The following is a 26,284-nucleotide window of genomic DNA, read 5'->3' as shown; positions in this document are numbered from 1 at the left end:
AGGCGAAATTCGTACTGCCACAAAGCCACACCTCAAATCGAAATTCGAAAAAAATTTAACATTGAAATCGGGGTACGGGTTATACTCCGATTTTGCTCTTAAATTTTTACAAATTTTGGATTGTGTTACACATGCAAAATTATGGTAAACATTAAAACATGTATGATAGACAGCTTCAGTTTTGGTGATCAATTTGCATCGCATAGCTCATTTCCAAGACAAGTGACATTCATTTAGTACAGCCACCTTCTGATTTTGGCACCTGCTTGATTATTCAAACATATTATTGAAACATCTTCACAGCTGCCATACAGCTTTTGAGAAGTTGTATGGCCGCTGCAAATAAATTTGCGTTGACACGGCACTGAAGCACAAATTTGGTGGCTAACATCCAGCTAAACAGCGCTAATTAGGCCTAAGAGCCTAAGCAGGTGTAGTCATGGATGGCAAACCGTCGTGGGAACTATGCTGTTAAACAATGATTGGGCCGCAAATCATGCATGCGGGCTAGACCAAGGACCTCAAATGTGGCGAGCGTGCCTACAAAGCTAGTCTGTGCATTTAAGAAACAGTATGGGTCAAGGTCTTGTTTAGACTGAAAGCATCAAGCTAATTTCCATAGCACAGCGTAAACTGTGATTGTTATGCAATCAAGGCCGCTTTTACAGTAGTGCAACAGCACACAACAGCCAAACACGAAACGCTTTGCCACCTCGGTTACAACGAAACATTAGTGTAGATTGAGGTACAACAGTAAGCAAGTGCCTGGAAACGAATTGTCTGTGCTGCTGTAATTGTAAGAAATATTGAACTTGCATTCTTGCGTGATAATATCTGAATAGCATAATTTTGAAGGTAAACTGACTCCAGAGATGAACCTGTTTCCTTCTTGGCAGGAACAAACTTTTTAAAAAATTTGTCAGCGTCTGGTATTTAAGTGTCAAGGTTTTGTACAAATCCCACAACTATTCGAACAGTGTTTTGAAGTCATTCAACAAAAATTACTATTCGCTATGACTTCTCTTAGAACCAAAAAATTGATATTCGCATAAGCCTAACAGTTAATATACGCAATTACTTATTGTGTGAATGTGCTTGCATAATCAGACTTGTTGTCATTGTTGTCATCCTATGCGAGTTCTGTCTCCATTCATAGCTCTTGTGATGGCAGTGGTGATGACAATGGCTAGGCTGGCCCTGACAGTAGTTTGTTATGAATGCCGCCAGTGTGGATTGCACTGCACTGGCAACTTTGAGACAAGCTTTCTTAGAAAGAAAGGAACGCCAAAGAATTGAATAACTACTGTAATAATTCAATGTGAGCTACCATTTTTGCCTTAAGATCTTGTGGCATGCCGAAGAAAGGCAGTTTCAATGGGAGATGATGCGTGTTCAATACATTCAATGTATCTTAAAGGGACTGACAACAAATTTTTGTGGTACCCACTTTTTTTTAGTGCAATGGAAAGCTTACCGGTCAGAGTGTCTGATTGGGAAGTGCTAACATGGAAAACGCCGTGGGACATTTTTTATCAGAATTTTGCGATCATCAGTGAGGATGTAGTGATTCACTGGAAGCATGATGAAAACGGTGATAGGTGAGCCCAATAGCGATTATAAGCCAGCGTTAGTGGGAGGCAGACGTCAAGTGTGGCTGTGCTGTAACAAAGCGTGATTTTGTTTATAAAGTCGATGTTCCTGCGATTCATGTTGTCCGAGTTAAAATGATTTCTGCAATAATAGATACGTGTTATTGTGGTTTCCTGCCCAACTGCTTGGTATTTGACCAGTCAAAACGAAACCGGTCGGATTGAAAACGAAACGACACCTTTACACGAGATACAGGATTCAGTGTGTTGTCGTCATGGTTGCCATAGCCATGCATGCATTTTTGATTTCCAAACATAGAAGAATACACAAGTGTCTAATAATGTGCCAACTGCAATTTTAATGAATAATTATGACGGACTTAATAACAGTAGACTTACGTACAGTAATGTCATAGAATACATCCGAAGTACCAAGAGTTCACCTCCACGTCTTGCCACTTACTAGTTTTTGAAACTTTCTTTGCGAATTTAACATTATAATTCTTACTTAAATCGTGAACAGCATGCTGGATTCTACCACTATAAATCATGGTCATTTCATTTGTCGGTCCCTTTAAGTGCCACCAATACTGATGTGGCTGCTTTTGTAGTCACTACTGTATTCACGATTGGGGTCGGGTGCATGCGTGCTGACCAGCCAGGTTCAAGTTATCCGGTGAAGGACAATTTCAGGATCAAAATATAAAAGTTCGGGTGCATGGGCATCCGCCGGGACCTTTGGTCAGCATAGAATTATTCGAGAAATTGAATTAGCCAAAATCAAATTAACCCTTTATTGATGAGTGTAGCCTACAGGCAACATACCAGAAAAATTTTTTTCTTGCAGAGTTTCAGTATTGATACGAAGTTTCTTGCTAAATGTCTTCAACCAACGCTGAATGAAAGAAAGAGACGTCATTTGTTGGTTTAGAGCAGGAACACTGGACGAGGAAAAAGAAATTTGGCACGCACAACCGGAGACAGGCCGGCGCAAGATATCCAGCTGCAGTGGTGTCGGATTTGTGATGTAATGGAAATGAAACATACACCTGTGGTTCACATGAGATGAGAGCTATATGTAAAAATTGAAAAGGAAGCCTTAGGTGGCTTGGAGAGAAGCCCACTTATAGTTTTCTGCCTGGGGTTTTCCCCCTATTGCTGAAAAAATTTCTGCAAAATATTTGTTATTTTTGTTGATTATGCTCATTCTTGATGTGCTTTGCCCGTTTAGATCAAAAATAAAAATCTTTTTGTAGGTATTTATGTGTCTTGTGCTTAAAGGGTTAACGGAAGTCTACTGTATTGCAATTTGACTTCATGAGTACTCTCGGACGTCACAGGAGTGTGTGGGCGTAATGTGGGCACCACAATACGCCCACCGCCACACTCTGTCCTGATTTGTTGTCACATTTTAAGCATTAACAGCCAAAACTAAAATAATTGCTTATACCCACTATTGTTAGCTGGCCTTGAACAACAGTGTGAAGCAGTTTAGTTTTTAGGTTGCTCGTGAATGTGCTGAATTAGGTGAATATGTACTGCATTAATTGGGAGGCCATATGCGATGTGTACATATTATTATTTGTTCCTTTTTCCTGTTGCAGGGCTGGAACGCCTGGTGGAACCACTTAAAACCACCTGTGGAAGCAAGATAAAAGCTAACTCAGTTAAGCAGGAATTTGAAAAGCAAGATGAGCTGAAGCGTGCGGCCATGCGAGCATTCACTGCTCTGCTAGCTATTCCAGATGCAGGTGAGACTTCCCTTTGTTGCCCCCCCCCCCCCACATTTTAATATTAATCTTTGTTGCCTTAACATACCTTTATTTTGAAAAACTGGTGTCATTTTTGAAGCACTGACCACATGGTACCTCATTTTTCCCCCCGGGTGTCATTGATATTATCCTCACTCTCAGTATTTCAAGATGCAGAGTGGGCGAGTTATTAATCTGTAAAGGCACATCCACGGTAGCGGCAAACCTGCCATGGCAGTGAACCAGCCTTCAGAGCGGTACTATGCCTGCTGTGCAAGAGGTGTGCAAAGTAGACGGCAACTCGGCCGGTGCACTGCCCGCCACACAACCGACAGACCAATCAACGATTGTGAAGCTGCATGCCGACCTCTCCAGCGCGCCTCTGCCACCAGTGACACATTGACCACAGCTTCTATTCCAGGCAAAATAATTTCCGCTAGGTAAAGTGATGCGTAAATTGTACATTTTATAAAAAGCGAAGTCCACGGTCAAGCATTAAGCGCCAACAAGAGTTCTGATGCTTGTCAAGCTCAGCTGCGGTGAACGCCGACGGCGCATGCCTGGCTCCGTTGTGCTCCGCAGTTCAACTGCCACCACCGCAATTATCAACATATTTTCTTATTTGTGTGAAATTATTGTGAAAAAGGACAACAGCAGTAACAAAATATTGCGTCTTGTGAGCTTCAATGATTCATTCCAAAGTGCCGTCAGCTTTAGTTTAAAGTTAGCCGTTAGCCATTCGGCCGCCCTCAAATGGATAACGTCACGCGGTGAGAGAGAGAGAGAAAACTTTATTAAATGCCTTAGCTGGGGTCAAGGGATGCAAGTTGCCGTGCTGCTGACATGGACGGGCCTAAATCAGTTTATTATTATTATTACATCATAGGTTAATTACAGCATATAATATGCACAGACGAGGGTCCCAAAGTACAAGACTGCAATGGGACTCTCGGTGAAGATTACACGTAAATAATACATGGATTAGCAGCAGTGCGGACAGTAAAACAGATATATCAAGTAAGAAATAACAGTAAGCATACTGGAATAGAAAACATATAAATGCATGAAAGCAAAAAACGAAGAAATTTAGAAGTAAGTACAGTATATAAAAATGCAAATCTAGTACAACCAACAAGCATGAACATAAAAAATTTAACATACAGTCTTTTAATGAACTCTTGAATGAAATTAAGGGGGGACCCGGGTCTTTGGGACCAAAAATTGGCCGAAAATTCGAATTTTCAATTTTTAATTTCCGCATTCCTGACGATTTCCGTGCATGTCTCCGAAATTTTGTTACAACATACCGCATAGTTTTTCCATTATCATTCGAAAACTGCCGTTTCTGGCTTTCTTTATTCATCGGTCAGCAACGTTGCGGTGCTATGGTCATGAGAAAAACAACAGCAAAAGAAATTCGCTGCGCATGCTACTATTGGCCAGTTTGAGCATGTGACCAAGATCATGAGTGATGATTGGTTCCAAGAACCGCGAGCCCTCAAATGACGAAAACAGCCGCCATTTTGTTTTAGTCTTGCGGTTGCGACGCTGGATATGCTGGAGGTCCGACAAAGCTTTGTTCCATGAATCATTATGGGCAGAAACGTGCAAGATGCAGTAAACTTCAGAAAGCGATTCCATCGTCCCAGTCTGCACAGGATATCCAGCAGCTCACCGCTGAAGTCCTACTGCTGCCGAACGTCGATGCCTTAACTGCTCTGCCAGATCGCGCATCTCCACAAGCCGGTTACATTTGCGTAATAATTGAAGACTGCTGTTGTAGCTGAAGAGGAAGTGGATAATGCATACCTGCCAACCCTCCCGATTTGCATGGGAGACTCCTGATTTTTTACTGAACTTTCCGATTGTACGATCACTGTCATATATTTCCCGAAAAGTTGTCTCTGTTCGCGCAGTAATGGTTTTTGCGAAACCGGCACCGCGGAATCTGGAGCCACATCGTAATTGTCAGTGTCACCAACAGCAGCTGCACTAGTGCCATCGGTATCATTGACTAAGCAGCCGACTACAGTGCCTAGTGAGCCGACCAAAGCCAGAGCCAATATAGCTCTTGCATTTCATGCATGCCTTCCTCCATGGTGCATCTTGTTGCTGCTGCTTGTGTTTGATTAGTGCTGGCTAGGCCGTGTGTGTGTGGTGCACCTGTAAAGTTAGAATAGGCCGTGTGTGTGTGGTGCACCGTGTAAAGTTAGAATCCTCGTGTGCTTGATGCCATGGTGCTATCAAAGCCCTATTTGCAGAAGTATTTGCAGAAGTTTTTGCGATGTAATACTTCTGAATTTCTGTGCTTTTTGACATCAAGAAAAGGAGAACATTTTGTATTTTGTACGTGTGGATGCGACGTCAGCGTGTCTCACGGTGACAAAGGTGACTTGAAACTGCACGTTTGTACGGCGAAGCATCAAAGCTATGTTCGCACCGCTGAGCAGCAAGACAACATAGGGAACTTTCTCCGGAACAACTGCGATGACAGTGTCATACTTGTGCAGTGACTGTTTACGGGATTCCTCATCGAACACAACCTGCCCCGTAGTGTCAGCGACCACCACGTTGGGCCTGTTCTACGGAAAATGTTTCCGAAATGCAACAAGGCGATGCGTTATGGATGTGGACGCAACTCGGAAGAATGCGGAGATGGCCAACCTGAAATTCATTTCACAGACATCGCTCTCGAGTCTTCGTTTCTTTATTCAGAGTTTCCCTCAGCTGTTGCCCTGAGATTCCAATGAATCTGTTGAAGACGCTTTAGCTGCTCTCGAAGCTGAGTTTGCCACATTACAGGCGTGCAGTCTTCCAGAGGACCAGGGGCGTAGCCGGGGGGTGGGGTGGGGGGGGGGGGGGGGGGCTCATGGGGCTTCAGCCCCCCCCCCCCCCCCCCCCCCCCCCCCCCCCCCGAAATTTTTTCGTGCTGTCCATGCGCCGCCGGCCAAAACATCTCCCGGCGCCGGAAATCATGCTCGATTTTGTCTTGAATGTCCTATTCACGCTCGAAAAACATTTTAGCGCGAATATTGCGAAATGGGGCTGGATTTTGCAGCAACACCCATGCACCAGGAGTTTCATATCGTAACGCAAGGAGCTCCATCCGAGCACAATGTTCCAAAGGCGTGGAGGGCGGGCTCGTCGAGGCATCTCGCTGAGGCCGCGAAATCGGCAGCGCTTGGATTTCAATTGTGACACTTTATGGGTATAAAGTTCTAATAAACTTTTGATGCGAAAGGTGCATTGATATTTCCGAAGTCGTGCTTTAGATTTTCAATTCTGGAACTTTGTGGGCTGAATGTCGTTATAAAAATTTTACGCCAAAGGTGCATTGACTTTTCTGAAGTCTTAGATCGGAACATACAACGAGACAAGCCAAATCTACACACTATCAGACAAGTTGACAAAAAACGCAGCGAGATACAATGAGACGAAGCATTGTGGTGGTTCACTTGTGCCGTCATGTCGCATAAAAAATATCAACATTTTTTTTTCACCTACGCCAAAGCATCCATGTGAAGACACTAAAGCCAGCCAGGGTAACTACTTTCTTATTCATTTTTTCTACATTGACTTTTATTCGTGAGGACACATTCAGCCTCTCAAATTTTTTTATTCTCGCTACCCTACCCGCGCCGCGGTCTGCCAGAGCTAGCCAGGGCGCATGCGTTTTTCTTGTGTTGCCCCGAAACCACCGCGCGGCGAACTTCGGTGCGCGTATGGTTTTCTCTGGCCGAGTGAATTTTCGCCTGGCAGAGCTTTGGACGCCTTCTCGCTAGCAGACGAGAAAAAGAAACAATGGTTGCTCACCGCCGTCACTGTGAAGACCTGACGGATTACACCGTGTTCGCTTGAGCGCAACCTCTCCGGAAAGTCTTGTCTCGCCGGTGTAAAATACCGAGAACTATGCGGTGGACCAAGCGTCTCACGTTTTCTTCGATATTCATTCGGTAGCCACATTATAGGTGCCCAAAGTAGGCATTGGATTGTGGCCAACATACACTCCTTTGCATTTTTTTTTTTTCATTGCGGTGCCCCCGCCTCACAAAAGGAAAAAAAAAAAAAGATACATTGTTGCGGCGCAGCGAATTGTCGAATGGTGACAGTTTGTTACTTTTGCGGAAAGTAATCGGCCACGGCACGCTTCGGTTGTCGGATACTATTATTATATTGTTGTGATAGCAATTATATGAAGACTCCAGGCGCATTCCTGCTGTCGTCGTCGCCCTCATGTTTCGTATGAAGTCTCAGGGCAATAACGCCGTGACCACGCGCCGCATGCTGTATGTGCGAGTGAAAGCGTAGGAAGGGGGGGGCGGAGTGGAATGGGTGAGCCGACGATGGTGGCTCAGTCTTGTGTGCGCAAAGGAGAAAAGTGAGGAGCAAGCGCGCCGCCTTCCGTCGGATGGAATGGGGGCGGGATCTAGGATTCTGCGAATCTGTGATTGCATTACATGTTTATTTGCCTTGTTTGACGCATTATATACAGTGACTTTTTCTTAGATACGTAGATTTATTGGAGACTGATACGTATATTTAAATTTCTTGTTGCGAGGTTTTCTGTATACGTGCAGTGAACTTTCTTTCCAGTGACACTTTTTTGCCCTTTATCAAGCATTTGTATATTCAATTGTATCTTCGCATTTCTAATGAACGAGGGCGAGTCAAATGAAAGTGAGCCTACCTACCAATAATGGTTCGGTTCATTATCTGCGAGGCATGCGCGTAGCACACAGGCATCTTTTATTTACAAAAGTGACGTGCAGATGTGAGGGTAAATGTTCTTTAATGCTCTCATACACTGGATTGAACATGCTTGCGGGACGTAATGGACACTTCAAAAATTGAATAGCGGGGTGCCGTGAATGTTTTGACAGCTGAAGGTGTTTCCCAAAAGGGAGTTATTCGCCGCATGGCTACCGTGTACGTTGAACATTGCTTTTCATTGGCCACTGTGTAGCATTGGAGCAAACGGTTGAAAAAAAACGTGAAAGTTGCAAAGACGATCCAAGACCGAGCCAAAGCCATCGCGCAGTCACCCCCAACACAAGTGCGAAAGTTGATGAGCTGATGAGACAAGAACGGAGGATAAGCATCGATGAACTGGCAGAGCGTGTGAACATCAGTCGCGGTTCGGTTCACACCATAATTCAGGAACATCTCGGTCATCGGCTCTTGTGTGCGCAATGGATGCCCAAGATTTTGAACCACCGCCAGAAGAAGGTTCTGCGCTGCCTTGACTCATCTGATCCGGTATCACAATGGGGGTGACGACTTCTTGCCTGCAATTGTGATCGGGGACGAACCATGGTGCCACAACTATGAGCCTGAAACACGACGGCAAAGCTGACAGTGGAAACATTTGAATTCACCGCCCCCAAAGAAAGCAAAGCCCGTCATTTCCGCCAGAAAGGTGTTGTTTACTATTTCTTTTCGATCGTCAGGGGCCATTAGTGATAGAATTTTCTAAAGCCGGAGAGACTATCAATCGTTCCCGATATTGTGAAATGCTGGATCGGCTGCGTGTCGCAATCAAGAAAAAACGACGTGGAAAATTGACGAATGGGGTCATCTTGTTCCACGACCTGGCTATGGTGTTGGGCTGCTGAGTACGAGGTCGCGGAATCGAATCCCGGCCACGGCGGCCGCATTTCGATGGGGGCGAAATGCGAAAACACCCGTGAACTTAGATTTAGGTGCACGTTAAAGAACCCCAGATGGTCGAATTTTCCGGAGTCCTCCACTACGGCGTGCCTCATAATCAGAAAGTGGTTTTGACACATAAAACCCCATAATTTAATTTTTTATTTTTCCACAATGCCCGTCCCCACGTCGCTGATGTGGTCAATACAAAACTGCCAAAGTTCAAGTTGGAAACGCTGCAACATCCACCATACACCCAAGACCTGTCGCCTTGCGACTTCCACATTTTGGGGCAAATGAAAAAAACACCTTAAGGGAAAGATTCGTGTCGGGACTATGATGTGAAAGAGTCAGTTGCAGATTTGTTGAAGCAGAAACTTAAGGAGTTTTATGAGACGTGAATCACCCGACTCGTTAGTCAATGGGATAAATGTCTAAATACTCATGGAGACTACATTTAAATTAAGTACCCCGTTTGTCATATATTTGCATTGGCTCACTTTCATTTGACTCGCCCTAGTATATATTGCAGAACGGCTTTATATAGGTTCTCTCTGTTGGGACAATAATTTCGGTGCAATTACTCACGATACACGACCGGTGACAGCTGCTCCTGCGTAATACATTGGAATAAATGACAGCGTCATTGAGATTTTTCACTGGCCGTTGCATATGTACAAAAATGTAAACAAGGTTGTTGAATGACAAAGTTTCATTAACATATTTGTCCTCAACTTGTTCATTTCATGGCCTTTACATTTTTCATATCAGTGGCATGCACTGCTTTGCTGGTTTCGAACTGATACAGTTCTAACGATCGTGTGATATTTTCTTTACTTATTAAACAGACAAAAACATGGAAGCATTAATTAATATCTGTTACCTTGAGCACAATTTCTGGCACATACGAGTATATATTTTTATTAATAAATACATATATTACTTGTTTTCACAGTGCGTAGCGTTCAAGAATTCGTTTGCAGCGTCTTTGACAATGGTAATGCAATTATTATTCATGTATTTCATCTCTCGACAAATTGTTTAAGAGGAAGCTTTATCTCGGGCCCAACTCCGACGCGGCCTATTCAAATAAATGTAAAACGCAGAAACGCTTTTCTGAGATAACCCCTGGATCACTTTTAATGGAATTTGTTGAATTTGAGAAAGTTAACTTCTATTACCTGTTGGAAGCGGAAGTTCGATTTAGGGCCTGAATTTCATTTAAAATATTTTGAAAAATTTGAAAGTGCGAAAAAAAAATAGAAGCACGACGTTTACAAACTAAAAGCTCTTCATCAAAAACAGATATCGCGGTTCTTCAAACGGCATCTATTATAAGGGTCAAAGAGGACAAATTCAGTATGTCAATTTGTATCTTACGTGAATTAGTTACGTCGTGCACAAGGGTTCTGCAAAAGCCGTATTTAGATAATGCTCAATTGTTTGAGATTCATTTGTAAGATATCAATTTTGTCCGCTGTAGATGTACTATTAGATGCAATTCACAGAATTGCGATACTAATTTTCATTGTTGAGTTAAGAGTTTTAAACCTTATAGTTCCGTTTTCTGAAAATTTGAGATTTTTGCCAATTTTTATTAAAAAATTGGCAACCTAAATGAAAAATTTGAAACCAGAAGACAGTAGAATTAAAGTTTTTGTTTTAAGTGCAACAAATCTCATCGAATTTCGTGGAGTGGTTGCCGAGAAAAATCTAATTCACATTCTACATGTATTTAGATAGGAGCATCCAAGATAAAGCTTCCTCTTAAGGAGGAGGCCAAGCTGCAATGTGAGCCCCCCCCCCCGAACGAAATTTCTGGCTACGCCACTGCAGAGGGCATTCTGAATGAAGAAAGGTGGGAGGTGCAGTGGTCTATGGTTGGAAAAATGAAAAACACTGATGGAAAACATGTTTCACCAAGTTGCTAAGGTGATGCTGGATTTACTCGTGATATCACATAGCAACGCAGAGTATGAGAGGATCTTCAGCGCAGCGCGGAAGTCTAGGACTGAATTTCATCAATGTGCAACACAACCCTCCAACACCTGCTGCTAGTGAAGGGCCGTCAGTCTGGACCATGCTTTGAGCAAAGCTACTCCAACAAATTTTGGAAGTGAGCAAAGTCTGCTACTGCAAGGTCCCTGCAAAAGGACTCAACGAACACTGCCTGAAAGTTTGATTGACCCTCACCCCCCCCCCCCCTTGTTGGCACGAAAAAATGTCTCCAGATTTTTTATCTCGCCAGGCTGGCAGGCATGATAATGACAAGCTACGCTCGACAAGATTGCATGCATCTACGATGGCCAGAGAGTGAAAGATTCAGCGTTTTGGAGATCCGACCGACGACGGTGCAACAGCCTCGGTTGCGAAGCCAACTACTCCATAAACAATCTTCTCGGTATTTTCTTGTGCAATACTTTCGGTGGTTCTGCATAGCTGGTGAGGAGCGATCAGGATTACGGTCTTGCTACTAAACTGACTTTGGCTTGCGAGATCTGCAGGGAAGTTGCGTCGAGATGGAGCTCGCGGGGAATTGAGGGCCTAAAAACATGTAATCCTTTTGAAGTAACCATACTTGAAGTGCTGGCTATGTTGTCGATCTGCAATGGCCAAACGGCCCTGAATTATACCTAGTGCCTACTAATTGCTTTTGGTGCCGTTTTTCTTTTTTTTTTCAAGCTATCTTTCACTATTTCAGTTGTGAAATGTTTTTTGTTTTCTCAAAACCACAATTTTGATTGCTGTATTATTGGGGGTGCATTATCTATGCCTCTACTTGTGCTATGGCTGAAATTCTTTTTTTTCCAGAAAGGCAAAACTGTAAAGATTGCAAATTTACGAAATAATGTTGCCTCTATTGGAAAAAATGTTTTGTTTCTTTTTTTAGCAGTTAGATCGGTTTCTCACGCTGAAGTTTGCAGTTTTATCATTTGATATAAAATTGGGTTAGAACACCACACTTGCTAATTTGCACTCTTTGTCAGTTCTACATCATTTTCGTATGTGAATATTTATTATGCCATATATTGTTTGGTAGATAGCTCACATTTAAGCAAATTATGCAATAAAGCTGAATTTCTTCAATTTCTGGAAAGTTATTTACTCTGCAAGAAAACTGGATAAAATTGAAAACTAGCACATTGAAATACATAAACTCAGCAACTTTCATCGAAATCGATCAAGAATTTAAAAAGATTTTAGGCCACCCCTTAAAGAAGCTTTGGACTTCAGAGACATACGTAAATGATTTCATAATGTAATCGCACAGAAGGATGACATTGTTTTACCGTAATTAGTAGAAACCTGAGGTAGCAAAAAGTTCTTGTTAGCAGTGAACTTGGTACAGTTGGTATTAACTAAAAGCTCAGAATCGGTGAAATTGACAGAAAGTTGATGTGTTAATTGTTTATATTGTTACGTGTAGAAAGACACAAACAGAAGAGGCTATTTACAAGCTATTTACACTGGACTGGAGCCAGAGCGCCAGGCCGACGTTTGCTATTGATTTTAGCGGCAGGGGAAGAAAGCCGGTGGGGCATAAGTGGCACTGGGGTGCATCAGAAGGTTCTGCGAGAATCGGCAACTCAAGGCGAAGGGTACTGACAGAGCAGTCAATAAGGGCAGAATGCGCGGAGAGAAAGTCGAGGCCGAGAATTAGGTCGTGGGGGCAATGAGCAATCACGGTGAAGAGGACAGGGGTGTGGTGGCCGGCAATGCTGACTCGTGCCGTACACATGCCGATGATAGGCACAGTACCGCCATCCGCAACGCGGACGACACGTGCCGACACTGGGGTGAGGAGCTTTTTGAGTCGTCGTCGGAAGGCAGCACTCATAATAAAAAGATGTGCGCCTGTATCGATGAGTGCAGTGACAGGATAGCCGTCAACGTAAAGAAGGTTTTGGTTCGTTGGTAATGTGAGCAGAGGATTTGAGGGCAGGGTCAACAACGCAGCTTCACCTCCAGAAGCTGCAGTGCCTAGTTTTCCAGCTGGGTCCGGGAGGCGATAGGCGGCAAAGAGAAGTGGCGGGGTTGGGGCGAACGAGACTGATGGCGTCAAGGTGAGGGCGAGCGGCTGTAGCGAAGGTTCGGAGCAGGGGCATCAGTGGCAGTGGGTTCATGGCGGGTGGCATAGGGAACAGAAAGTCCAAAGGTGCGGGAATAAGTGGCGGCGTATGTCCGAGGAGGTGGTTGCCTTCGCTTGCGGCAGTGACGAGCGACGTGGCCGATGCGACAGCAGTGGAAGCAGATCAGCCTGTCATCAGGGGTACGCCATTCGGACGGGTTGCGGCGAGATATGGCAGAAAAGGACTGCTGGGGAAGAGGAGTGGCAGTAGAGAAGCGGGGAACGTTGGGTTGAGACGTTGTACACACGGAGTTCAGACCCATGTTCTCAAATTCCTGTCTGACTACGGGCTGAATCATCGCAATCGTGGTTGCTGGCGGATCGGGAGTTACGCGCGAAAGCTGGCGAACAGGCGGCCTCGAGCTCGCGGCGAACGATACGGGTGACGTCGTCACAGGTGGTAGCCTGACGTGGTCGACCCTCACATGTCGACGTAGCGGCAGTGTTGGGTAGCCGCGTGATGTGGTGTGTGATACGGCGGCTCTTAGCCTGTTCAAGGCGACGGCATTCTTTAATGATGGCGTCGATTGTCGGGATGTTGCCGAAAACAAGCAAATTGAAAGCGTCGTCGGCGATGCCTTTTAGGACATGTGACACTTTATCAGCTTCAGACATAGTGTCGTCAGCTTTTCGGCATAGAGTCAAGACGTCGAGGATGTATGAAACGTACGGCTCTGTTGATGTCTGAACACGAGACGCAAGAGCCTTTCTCGCGGCAACCTTGTGGCCAATGGGGTCGCCAAACAGTTCCCTGAGCTTTTCTTTGAAATTGTCCCAACTGGTCATCTCATCGTCATACGTCTGGTGCAACACGCGTGGGGTGCCGCCGAGATAAAAGATGACATTGGCGAGCATAATGGTTGGGTCCCACCTGTTATTAGCGCTGGCATGTTCATATAGCTTGATCCATTCGTCAACGTCTTGTCCCTCCAGGCCAGAGAACACACCAGGGTCGCGATGTTGGGCAACCGTGACGACGGGAGCAGTCAGACAAGCCGAAGTTGTTGCAGAGGCGGTCTCGTCACCGGAAGGCATGGTGACAAGCTCGATGTACCGACCACTCCGGAGTTCCGTGGCAGGGATGGGGATCGCTCACCTCCACCAGAATGTTACGTGTAGAAAGACTCAGACGGAAGAGGCTATTTACAAGCTATTTACACTGGACTGGAGCCAGAGCACGAGGCCGACATTTGCTTGCGCCAAGGGCACAGACCCACTTCGTCGTCGTTCTCGCGGCGGCTCATCTCTCGGGTATCTCTCTCGGGTATCTACCGATAATATCGTAATAATATTACAACAAAATTAGACTAAACCAAAACAAGTTATTAACCCTTTCGCTGTCACGGACGTACCGGTACGTCATCGCGCTTCCCCCCCCCACGGTGTCACTGACGTACCGGTACGTTCTCTATCGTGCGTTCAAAATTTCGCGCCTAAGCGCAAAGCAGGCGCTCGTGGATTGGCCACGCCATCTGTTGACTCTTTCTACAAGTTCGTATATTCGCTCCGACCTGTGTTAATCCATGTATTGAAGAGTACGGTGCGACTGCCACTCCCCACTTTCTCTTTGCTGAGTGGCGCGGTGGCTTTGTGTTCGCTGGATCATGCGTCGCGCGCGTGTGGTTATGGGTTCAAGGGTTGTTCTGTAATCTCCACTGGTTTGAAGGTTTTTATTTTTCTTCTGTTGGTGTGCCTGCTACGGCGCGTCAAGTTCAGGCGCACGTGCCGTTGCCTCTCCGAAAAGGGTGACTCGATTGCTGCTTTCGCTCTCTCGCCGCACCCTCGCTTCCGACTTGCAGCAGTAAACGTAAAGCCCTTCGAACTTTGTTTAGCCTTTTTCCATCTCCCTCTGTCTTCTTGATCACGCAACGTCCCATTTCTCTCCGTTGCGCGGGCGACTGAAAGCGCATCCTCCCTGCGCGCAGTTACTTTCGATGGCTCGGCGCGCGGGACCTTCGTCTGCTCATGGGAGCGGTGGCTGAATTCCGATTCAGAATACGAGCCGAACTCGGATTCGGACTCGGACAAAGTCAAATGAGAGGAAGAGGGTTCCGCATCGTCAGATTCGGATGTTGAACGGATTTTATAGTCAGGCTGATGATGATGATGTTGTTTACTAACAACAGCTGCAGAACACTGAAATGTGCATATTGCATTGACTATGTTATTTGTATACCAATCATAATCAAAAATAAATTGCTATGTTCATTCCCTGTTATGCTCGTTCCCTGAAAGCAAGCCGACACCGGGGGTGCGTCACGGCCAAAAACGTCCGACAGCGAAAGGGTTAATAAGTAGTTAAAGGGCCCCTATACCACCCATTAGTCGAAATTTAGTCGTGGTGTTGCAGTTGTGCATGAGTCTGCAATGAACACGTAACCGCAATAATTTTTCGAAACTGTTCTGTAATAGTGTAATTACACGCATCTGATGATCAAAACGCAGCCCTCACTTGTTCTGCTCTTTCCTACACTACTCTCCGTTTGTAGCCGGTCTCCTTCTCGCCGAGTGTTTCTCCAAATGTCAGGTGACATACCGTCATCACCAGCGCGCTTTCCAAAACACTGTTCACTTCCGGTTACTGTGATTCCCCGCTTCTCAGCTACCTGCTGCTGCTGCCATGTTGGCTCATGCTCCTGTGAAACGTGTCACTATGGACCCTGTGTCGTGCACACATCTAGAAAGAATCGCCAATATAATGGATCCGTACTGTGACGCCGTGCCGAAGTACCTCCATTGGAGATGAACAGCCGCCGTCGCTGCCTTCCCCAAATTGCGGCGACGATATGGGTCGGTACGTTCTGCGGTTAGCCCGTTCTGCACTAAAGGTATCATCAATGCAGATGCGCTTGCGGTCCATGTGTGGCGAGTACAAATGTCGCAGAGAATGTTTGCTGCATGAAGGTGACAGAAGTCGTTGCTATAAAGGAAACGATGACTGCAGGTAGCCGGTGTTGCATCGTTTCATTTTTCCAGTAGGCACTTTTGCAGCCAAGCACCACATGTGGATGCCTTCCAGCAATCGCAAAACACTGTCGGACTCTGCGCAGCTAATCAGACTGCTAAGCAGGTCTTTGTTGGAACACAAGAGATTTGGCACTTTCATTGCAGGCTGCAGTTACCGATTCGCAGGTGTGCACAAGCGAGCAACACGACGAGGAAGAGCAACGAGTACGCGTACCTGTTAGCAGACTAACCCGAAGTCGTAGGTTGTTGTTCGACCAATTGACAACGTCTGCTCGTGGTGACACCGCCACACGAACCCAGTGACGTCACGAGCACTGGGGACACCGGAAAGGCCCGGAAAGGAGCATGGGATTGATTTTGGTTTTGTGGCGCCCTCGCGGCACGTAGCACTGGCGCGTTTGGCATCGTTGATCGTGACGGCGTTCTGAACTCGATGCCCATGTTTACTTGAAATGCTAAAAAAAAAATATTAGAGATGGTTTAGAGGGAGGTGGTTTAGGGGCCCTTTAATATGTTGTTGCAGCAAAGAATAGCAGAGGCGCTGCCATCGCAAGGACAGTAAAAAGTAATCCGAATAGCTCGACTTTGTATATGCTGAAGGGATGAAAGATGACACTGATAAGTATTTCCCCATGGTACAATGCCGTAACTGATATGAGTATGAATGAAAGTGAAGTAAAGACAAAAAAGGCTCTTATGAGAAAAATATGAGTGTGCTTTAGGCAATGCACGAATGCCTAATGCTGCCATCTTTCTAATGTGAGCAATATGATTAAAGAAATTAAGGTTAGAATCAAGGTGAATGCCAAGGATACACTATCACTGACACTAATGAAATGTGAGTCAATTGTGATGCCTCATAATGAGGTTAACTTACGTTGAGGTGATTTAAAAACCAGAAATTTAGACTTATTTAGATTAATAAGTCAATAGTTCTCTTGGCACCACTTGGACACTGTAGAAAGAACAGCATTTAATTTGGTAGGGACAATGTTAATACATGTATCAGCAAAGGAAATATAGTCATGTCGTCGGCATATTAAATGCAGTGAGCCATATGTATACTGTCAGGAGGATCATTGATGTAAAGTAAAAAAAGTAACACACCAAGTAATGAGCCTTGAGGCACACCTTGGTTAATTGTCTTAGTAGTGGAAAAAGAGTCTGAAATCTATACTGTGTGTTTTCTGTTCAGTAGGTAACTTTTTAAGAGCTTGAGTGCTGGGAAATACCGTATCCTTTGAATTTGTTAGGCAAGACGAGATGATTAATCGTGTCAAATGTGTTTGTGAAGTAAAAAAAAAAAAACTGAGTCAACTACGCATCTTGAATCAATGGGGTGTTTGAGATAGTCAGCTAGAAAGAACAGGGCAAAGTTAGTGGAACTTCTCGCTCGAAAACCAAATTGGCACGGCTTCAGTAATTTGAATTTTTGCAGGTATTTGTTTAGGTAAATTATTAATTTTCGGTAACTTTACTAAGGGAAGAAAGAATAGAGATGGGACGGTAGTTAAAAACTGACAGTCTATCACCCTTTCTATATATTGAAAGAACTTAAGCTACTTCTGGAGACTTATGGAAAATGCTCTCCTTGAACGCAAGATTTATAATTACAGAAAGTGGTTCATAAATGACCTCGACAACAAGCTTTGGGTGCAGTGATGAAATCTCCAAGATTTTTTATTGCTGTAGACACATCAACAGAGGTCATGCGAAAAAGAAAGGACTGGTTAGAATGATGTAGGTTACAATGTGAAGTGCTATGTCTTTGACTAGAAATTTCGAAAAAGTGGTCACTAAAAGCATTAGCAACACTGTCAGGGCTGTCATGTGTAATACCATTATATATAACTTTCTGCAGGGATGAACCTTGTAGTGATTGACTTAAAATATCGTTCAAGAGCTGCCACTGTGTCTTGGGAGAAAGAAAAGGCGCTAGAAAGACGAGGGTGAAAAGAAAATGTACAACGGACAGGCGCTGTCCGTCATACATGTGCTTTTCGTCCTCGTCTTATTAGCACTGTTTTTTCTTCAAGTATGTTACACAACTCACCCACATCAAGCTCCTGCTGCTCTTGGAAATGTTCGAATCATTATATAATTGATTTTTGTAATATTTTTTCTTAGCACTTCTTTAGCAGACATAAAATAGGGTTGGAATATTTGTGATAGTGCAAAGCTAAAGCAGTGTTAAATGGCTGCCTTTTAAGTTTTCTCTAAAAGGTATTTTTCTTCCTCATACTTTTTAGAAATCCCTCCAGTAACCACAGATTCGGGTATATTTGTATCTCATTTTACATTTTATTGGGGTTCTACACTGATCCATGGCTTTGAGTAAAAGTGAAGAAAACTTGAAGGCCTGATCCACATCACATATGATGTAATGCTTGACCAATCAGTTGTATTTCTGGAATTAAAGAACGATTGCTGGTCAGATATGCAAGTAACATGAGTAAGTGTTCTAAAGAGCATCACCACGTTGAGTGCAAGAAATATGGGATAATGATCAGTAATGTTCACATCAATTATGCCAGCATGGGAGAAGGCGAGAAATACAAAGCGCATGATCCAGCAATGAAGCGCCACCAGAAAGAGGACATCTAGTGGCAGATGAGAGGAGAGATTCAAAACCATAGCCTCTGGAACAATCAAAATATTTTGTGTACACGGTATTTGCAGTATTAAGCAAGTTAATGTTGATGTCTCCATCTAAGAGAACATGCTTGCTTTCAGATGATAACTTATGCAAAATGGTGTCCAGACCTGAAATGAAATTTCCCACGTCCGAGGAAGGAGAGTGGTAAATGCACCCCAGAATAGTGTTGTTATTATCATTAAAAAAATGATCTAATTAAATCAATATGGATTCATATTGTATGATGTCTAAAGAAAGATCTTGTCAGCAGGTGTAGGGTAGATCTGAGGCGATAAAGATTGCTGAGCCACCATAACTACCTGATGAACGGTGGCAGTACTCAGCTTCGTGCGATGACAGGTGGTGGGGGCGAGATGCGAAAACACCCGTGTACTTAGATTTAGGTGCACGTTAAAGAACCTCAGGTAGTCCGCATTTCCAGAGTCCCTCACTACGGCGTGCCTCATGATGATATCGTGGTTTTGGCACGCAAAACCCCATAATTTTTTCTACGATGACAGGCCTAAAAGGTTCCCACTGTATGTGAAGAGCCAAGTTTCAGATACGCAAATGATTGAGAAGGAATGAGCAAGTGAACTTATTAAGGTATTGATATTATCTGAATTTTTGCACAAGCTTCGTGCGTTAAAATGAGCCAGGGAACAATTACTTTCAGCTAGCATGTGCTTGACCTATGCAGGAGATAGAAGGGTTGTGATAAAAGGATGGAAGTGAAAAAAGTGTTCGGACCAAGAATGAACAAAGAAGCTAGTGGCTAAGTAAAGATACTTAGGTCACTTTCTTTGATAACGTGATATACCCTGCTATCACTAGACTTGCGGGCCTTGATATTGCATATCTTATTTTGTTATAGCGCAAGCTTGGCAAGGACAACAAAAGGCACATCTGACACACACAGCGCTTACACAGTGCCTAGTAAGCGCTGTGTGTGTCAGATGTGCCTTCTCTTGTCCTTGTCAAGCTTGCGCTATAACAAAATAAGATATGCGGTACCAACAAGCCCCTATTGCTATCCTCATCGACTTGATATTGCAATTGTCTGTTCACAGAAATTGCCATTTGTGCACTTTTTTTCAGCGTAAGCATTTTGGCTAACAATCTTTTGCCCTCTGGAGACAAGTGGTCATTCACATCAATTGCCCTATCAGATCTACTAGAAAAGCCAACACCAGAAGTGCTCGAACGGGCCTTATGTGCTTTAAAGACAGTCCTTTTTCTTGTCCCGGCAACAAAACCTCACAACAATATTCTATTCATCTGATTTAGTTAAGATGTGATAAATTGTATCAGTCGCTGGGCATGACAGGACATTGAATAGCTTCACCCATCCACTTCACGAAGGCCGCACAGTCCTCTCCCTGAGTGACTGATACACCCTTAATTTTAACATTATTTAGCCGTGAATACTGCTTAAGTTCTGAAACTCTTCTGGTTTGAGCCTCATTTTGCACAACCAGTTCTTTGTTAGCTTGTGTCAATTCATTCTGTTTCACCTTGGTAGAGTCAAAACTGTCGTACAGAAATCGCACACTCTCACCTGGGGATGTATGTTCTCCGAGGCCTTCCTGAGCGAACTTTTCCTTAATTTTAGCTGTTAAATCATTATTAGAGAGAGTGTCAAGACTAGAGCAAAGCAGTGGCTCAAGCAATTAAATTTTTTTTGCCAGCTCTGCATTGGACGGCATGGTCAGCAAAGGTCGCAAATACACACACACACACACACACACACACACACACACACACACACACACACACACACACACACACACACACACACACACACACACACACACACACACACACACACACACACACACACACACACACACACACACACACACACACACACACACACACACACACACACACACACACACACACACACACACACACACACACACACACACACACACACACACACACACACACACACACACACACACACACACACACACACACACACACACACACACACACACACACACACACACACACACACACACACACACACACACACACACACACACACACACACACACACACACACACACACACACACACACACACACACACACACACACACACACACACACACACACACACACACACACACACACACACACACACACACACACACACACACACACACACACACACACACACACACACACACACACACACACACACACACACACAAAGAAACACGTACTAGGAGGCAGCAGTCGCAGCATGAAGGAATACACAATCGCGTGTAGAAAACAAAAGACGCCAACCTGCAGAGCAAGTAGGAAGCAATCAAACCAGGCTCTAGTTGCCACAACCGCTGCCTCAAAAATGTCCTAAAAAATGTCCGCTGCTTCAAGTGTCCACTAATTTGACTGTCCATTGCAGTGCATGCTGAGTAGACAGAGCGAAATAGGGCACCCTGGTATGATGCACCAGCAACAATGGTGTGCTACGTTACTGTGCCTAGCGTGAGCACACTTGTTTCCAACAAACATTCTCATTAGATTGCTTGCATGGTTAAGTGTCAACGACATGGCAGACATCTTGGTTCACTGGAGAGGACCATAATTTCAGCCGTGTTTTTGAATTGAGCTCAACAAGAACAATGATATCCTTAAAAAGGCAGTCTAAAAGTTTTCTCAAAGTAAAAGCTAAAATACCACGTTAATCAAACAATGCTATTCACTGTGCTGAAGCACCAAAACCAAGAGCCTTATGTTGGCTGTGACCCTCAGAATAGTGAATATGTCTGATCTCTCTCTCTCTCTCTCAAAAAAAAAGGTCCCATAAAGATGCATGATGACTGTTGTGCATACCCGCCAACCCTCCCCATGCACCCGGGAGACTCCCGATTTTTTACTGAACTTTCTGATATTACGATCACTGTCTTATATCTCCCGAAAAGTTGTCTCTGTTCATGCAATAATGGTTTTTCCGTTTTTCCGAAACCGGCACCGCGGAATCAGCAGCCACATCGTAATCGTCAGCATCACCAACAACGGCTGCACTAGCGCCATCGGTATCATCGACTAAGCAGCCGACTATGGTGCCTAGTAAGCCGACCAAAAACAGAGCCAATGTAACTTTTGCATTTCATGCATGGTTTCCTCCATGGTGCATTGTTACTGCCGTTTGTGTGTATGATTAGTGTTGGCTAGGCCGTGTATGCGGTGCACCATGTAAAGTTAGAAACCTCGTGTGCTTGATGCCATGGTGCTATCAATGCCCAAGAAAAGGTATTTGCAGAAGTTTTTGTGATCTTACACTTCTGAATTTCCGTGCTTTTTGACATCAAGAAAAGGAGAACATTTTGCATTTTGTACAACGTGTGGATGCAATGTCAGCTTGCTTCACGGTGGCAAAGGCGTCTTCAAACTGCACGTTTCTACGGTGAAGCATCAAAGCTATGTTCACACCACTGAGCAGCAAGAAAACATAGTGAACATTCTCCAGAACAACAACATACGTGTGGAGTGCCTGTTTACGGGATTCGTCGCCGAACACAACCTGCCCTTTAGTGTCAGTGACCACGTTGGGGGGGGGGGGGCCTCTTCTATGGAAAATGTTTCCGAAAGGCGACGAGGCGAAGCGTTGTGGATGTGGATGCAACTCTGAAACTTGAAATTTATTTCACAGGCATCGCTTTCGAGTCTTCGTTTCTTTATTCAGTTTCCCTCAGCTGCTGCCCCAAGATTACAATGAATCTCCTGAAGACGCTTTAGATGCTCTCGAAGCTGAGTTCGCCACTCTACAGGTGTACAATTCTCCAGAGGACACTCTGAATGAAGAAAGGTGGGATGTGCAGTGGTCAAGCATGAAAGAAAAGCCTTGACTTCATTCTTTTCATATGTGACATTGTAGACTGCAAAAAGGGATAGTAAAATTGGAAATTCAAGGCAGACTATATGATGTCGATGACTCTATAATCATTGAAATGTCCATCAATAAATTTAAAAAAAAAGACATCAAGCGTTTAACACAATGAAATTATCCACACCACAACATTGCTCAGTGTGTGCCCACAAGACCTCAAAAACAAAAAGCATGCTGACATGAATAAAAGAACTGCAAGTAGCAGTAATAATTTCTAGCATGGTCTTGTATTTCTTTTAATGTTACTGACTGGGTGGAGATGATTGGCACTTACCCTACTGGCTTCAAGCTCTATCCACTCAGTATGCGCTGAAATGGACAGTTCACTTACAGTAGCCGTCCACTTTTGCATGCTGCTACAAATGGTACTAGTTGCTGTCCTACTTACGAAGACGTAATCATCATCATCAACGTATTGCAGTGGATCATTATAATACAGCATAGAATCAGCGTGGTCCACTGTATTGGCTGTGCTGAGACGCTGTATTGCTGCATACTTTCTGGCACGTTAAAAGGACATCATTGCAAGAAGTGTGCGTGTGGGTTTTGAATGCGTGATGTGCGGTTTTGTTCAAGACTCTTCAAGGGGACAGGAATCTCGAGCAGTAATGGACGGCATAGAGGACAACCAGCTTTCAGAGAACGCCGATAAAACAAGCTCGTCAAACTATAGGGCAGTGGAAGCGACGAGGACTGAATTAAAGTGTTCATAGGCAGTCTGAGTGCAGTCTGAGTGCAGTCTGAGTGCAGTTTGAGGCTTCAGTGAGTAGCCATAAGCTCATGTAAGACCTGCACCATGTATGAAACGTTATAAGGAAGTGTGGACTTTATGTGGTTAAATGGGGCATCTCGGCAATGTAATGTCTGGTCAGTATTTGTGTCACTGTAGAATATGTCGCATTTGCACTTTGCAGGATTACTGTGTAGTGCTGGTGCTGTTTGTGCTCTTGCATTGTGAGCTTGCTCTTATCGGTGCCGCTTCTGTTTGCATTCCAGACAAAAACCCGCTGCTGAATGAGTTCCTTTCCCACATCAAGTCTACACCAGATCTGCAGGCACTATATGAAAGCATACAGAAGGACACCAGTGCAAATGTCACGGACTCTGCAAATGTGATGGACATCAGCTGAAAAACCCAAGTGGCATCCGGGACTGCTGGTGCAGCGCACTCATGCCACCGACCTTGTTCTTAGTGCGCACGCCTGAGCTGTGCACTCTGGATGAATAAGGCAGCTAGCATGCGGGCGTGTGTGTACCAGGTGTCATGGCTTTGTGTTGCCAAAAGTATAGTGGAGAAGGCAAGGGAGCCAAGTTGTTGCCTTGTTGACTGTTGTGAAGACTGAAGAAAAAGTGCCCCCCCCCCCCCCCCTGCCAGTTTACACATGACCCTGGACAGCCTCTGTTTACACTTTTTTTTTTAATACATGCGTAATAGGGCTGCTGGTGTGAATCATACCATTTGTCTCATCCTGAATGTGTTTGTGTTTCTTCAAAACAACAACAAAAAAGAAAAGCTGCTCACAAGTGGTGCAAGAAAAGAAAGACGGCGTAAATTTACAACTGTAGTACGTTATTTTGCATGTTTCGAAATATGTATAATTATTCTTGAATATATCGAACTCAAAGGGGATTGCAAAATTTTTCACTATTTATTTATTTATTTATTTAAGATACTTTCAAGGCCCGAAGGCATTACAGAAAGGAGTGGGTGAACATAACAAAACATTTGTGCAATATACAAAGACATATTTAACGTGGCGTTTCATGAATGCTGGTTTTGAAGGTGTCGGTATCCAGGATGGCTGCAACGGTGGCAGGAAGGTAGTTCCAATGTTTGCTTGTGCTAGGGATGAATGCATTACTACAAAGTTTAGTACGTGAAGACGGCACACCCAACTTTGAAACTGTGATCAGAGCGAGATGATATGTATGACGGTTGGGTGATAAGCTGTTCTTTCAACAAAGGGTTGTGGTGGTAGATTTTATGGAATAGCGAAAGGCGGAAGCATCTACGACGGAAAGAAAGTTCTGGCAAGTTAAGTGTTGTCTTCATTGAGGTAACGCTAGCATGTCGGGAGTAGTTTGATAAAATGAAACGCGCTGCACGATTTTGAATGGTTTCTATGCTGTTTGTGAGTCTAATGTTAGCCGGGTCCCAAATGGCGCATGCGTATTCTAGTTTGGAGCGAACTAATATTTTGTAGAGAGTTTCAGTGACGATGGTGCGGATGAGAAGTTTCGGCGCAAATAGCCCAACATGCGATTGGCATTGCTACATATAATGTCGACATGCATGTGCCAGGAAAGGTTGCTGGTGATGTTTAGTCCAAGGTATTTATACGACGAGACAACTGAGAGAGGGCTATTATTTAGGAAATATGTATGCAGATTAGTAGTATTGGTACGCTGCGATACCTGCATGTATTTATATTTGCTTAAGTTATGCTTCATAGATCACTTGTTACACCATAACAGAACGTTATTAATGTCATCTTGAAGTTTACGAGAATCATTGAGGTCAGTAATTTTATGATATATAACGCAGTCATCAGCAAAAAGCCTAATAGTTGAAAATTTCACACAGGAAGCAAGATCATTAATATAGATTAGAAAAAGTAGAGGACTGAGAACCGACCCTTGCGGCACTCCTGACGTTATCGTGAGGGGCGCAGACGACGAATTGTTCGCGATTACGTATTGTGTTCTATTAGCAAGAAAGTTTTTAATCCAGTCCAGTACTAGCGGGTCAATGTTAAGAAGTTTAGAATGTTAAGTTTATAGATCAGTAGGTTATGGGATATGGTATCGAAGGCTTTAGCAAAATCGATAAAGATGCAATCGGTGTTAAATCCTAAGTCGGTGTTAGAAAAGAGGTCGTTAGTAAAGCAAGCTAGTTGGGTTTCGCAGGAGAAGGATTTCCTAAAGCCATGCTGACTGTTGTTAAAAAAAGTGTTCGTCTCAAGAAAATCAACTATGTGGGAATATATTATGTGCTCCAGAATCTTACAGGGAATGCTGGTTAGTGATATGGGACGGTAGTTTTCGGGACAATGTGTGTTACCTGATTTGTGAACAGGAAGCACCTTCCAGTCGCTTGGTAGTGATGAGCAGTGTAATGATTTTTGGAATATCCTAGACAGAATAATTGATGAATACAGTTCGGTACACTTGAGTATTTTTGAATTAATTTCATCTGAACCCGCCGATGAAGATATTTTCAAATTACCGATTAGTTTTCTAATGCCCACCCAGTCTATAAGAATTGAATCCATTGGGGTATCATAAACTTTCCTTGAAGGTGGCAAAAGCATTGGTGCAGCGTCTTGAAAAAAAGGAAGCAAATATATTATAAAAAATTGTGCAACATTGATCACTTTGAACAGGGGTGTGTGTTAGACTGGGACAATTGTATTGTGGCTGGTGTATTACCACGAACAACATTCCAGAATTTACGTGGGTTGACATGTAAGTATGATGGTAATGTAATGTTGAAATAGGTTTGCTTAGCTTGGGAAATGGCGCTACAATATTCATTGTTGATGCGGTGATATTCAGACCAACGAACCGAGAGTTTTCTGCGGAACGAAATAACCATTTTTTCTTGTTCCGGAGACTGCACAAGGCGGCCGTAAACCAAGGCGACTGGGAATTACAGTGTACTTTTCGT

At 44.0% G+C, this 26,284-nt stretch overlaps 1 protein-coding gene across 1 annotated transcript in view; it reads left to right on the top strand.

The window, feature by feature from the left end:
- Cand1 (Cullin-associated and neddylation-dissociated 1) overlaps positions 1 to 24,091 on the top strand; it is a 111,759-nt gene extending 87,668 nt beyond the window's left edge. The window contains exons 28-29 of the mRNA XM_050182601.3: positions 3,194 to 3,340; positions 23,614 to 24,091. Coding sequence (XP_050038558.1) covers positions 3,194 to 3,340; positions 23,614 to 23,747 — 281 coding nt within the window. The 3' untranslated portion in view covers positions 23,748 to 24,091. The remainder of the gene's footprint in view (positions 1 to 3,193; positions 3,341 to 23,613) is intronic.
- Positions 24,092 to 26,284: the final 2,193 nt, after the last annotated feature.

Source organism: Dermacentor andersoni, chromosome 4 (assembly GCF_023375885.2).
Source record: "Dermacentor andersoni chromosome 4, qqDerAnde1_hic_scaffold, whole genome shotgun sequence".
In the NCBI taxonomy this organism is placed as follows: domain Eukaryota; kingdom Metazoa; phylum Arthropoda; class Arachnida; order Ixodida; family Ixodidae; genus Dermacentor; species Dermacentor andersoni.
The sequence above is the reverse complement of the archived record's forward strand: the minus strand, read 5'-3'. Positions and strand labels throughout refer to the sequence as shown.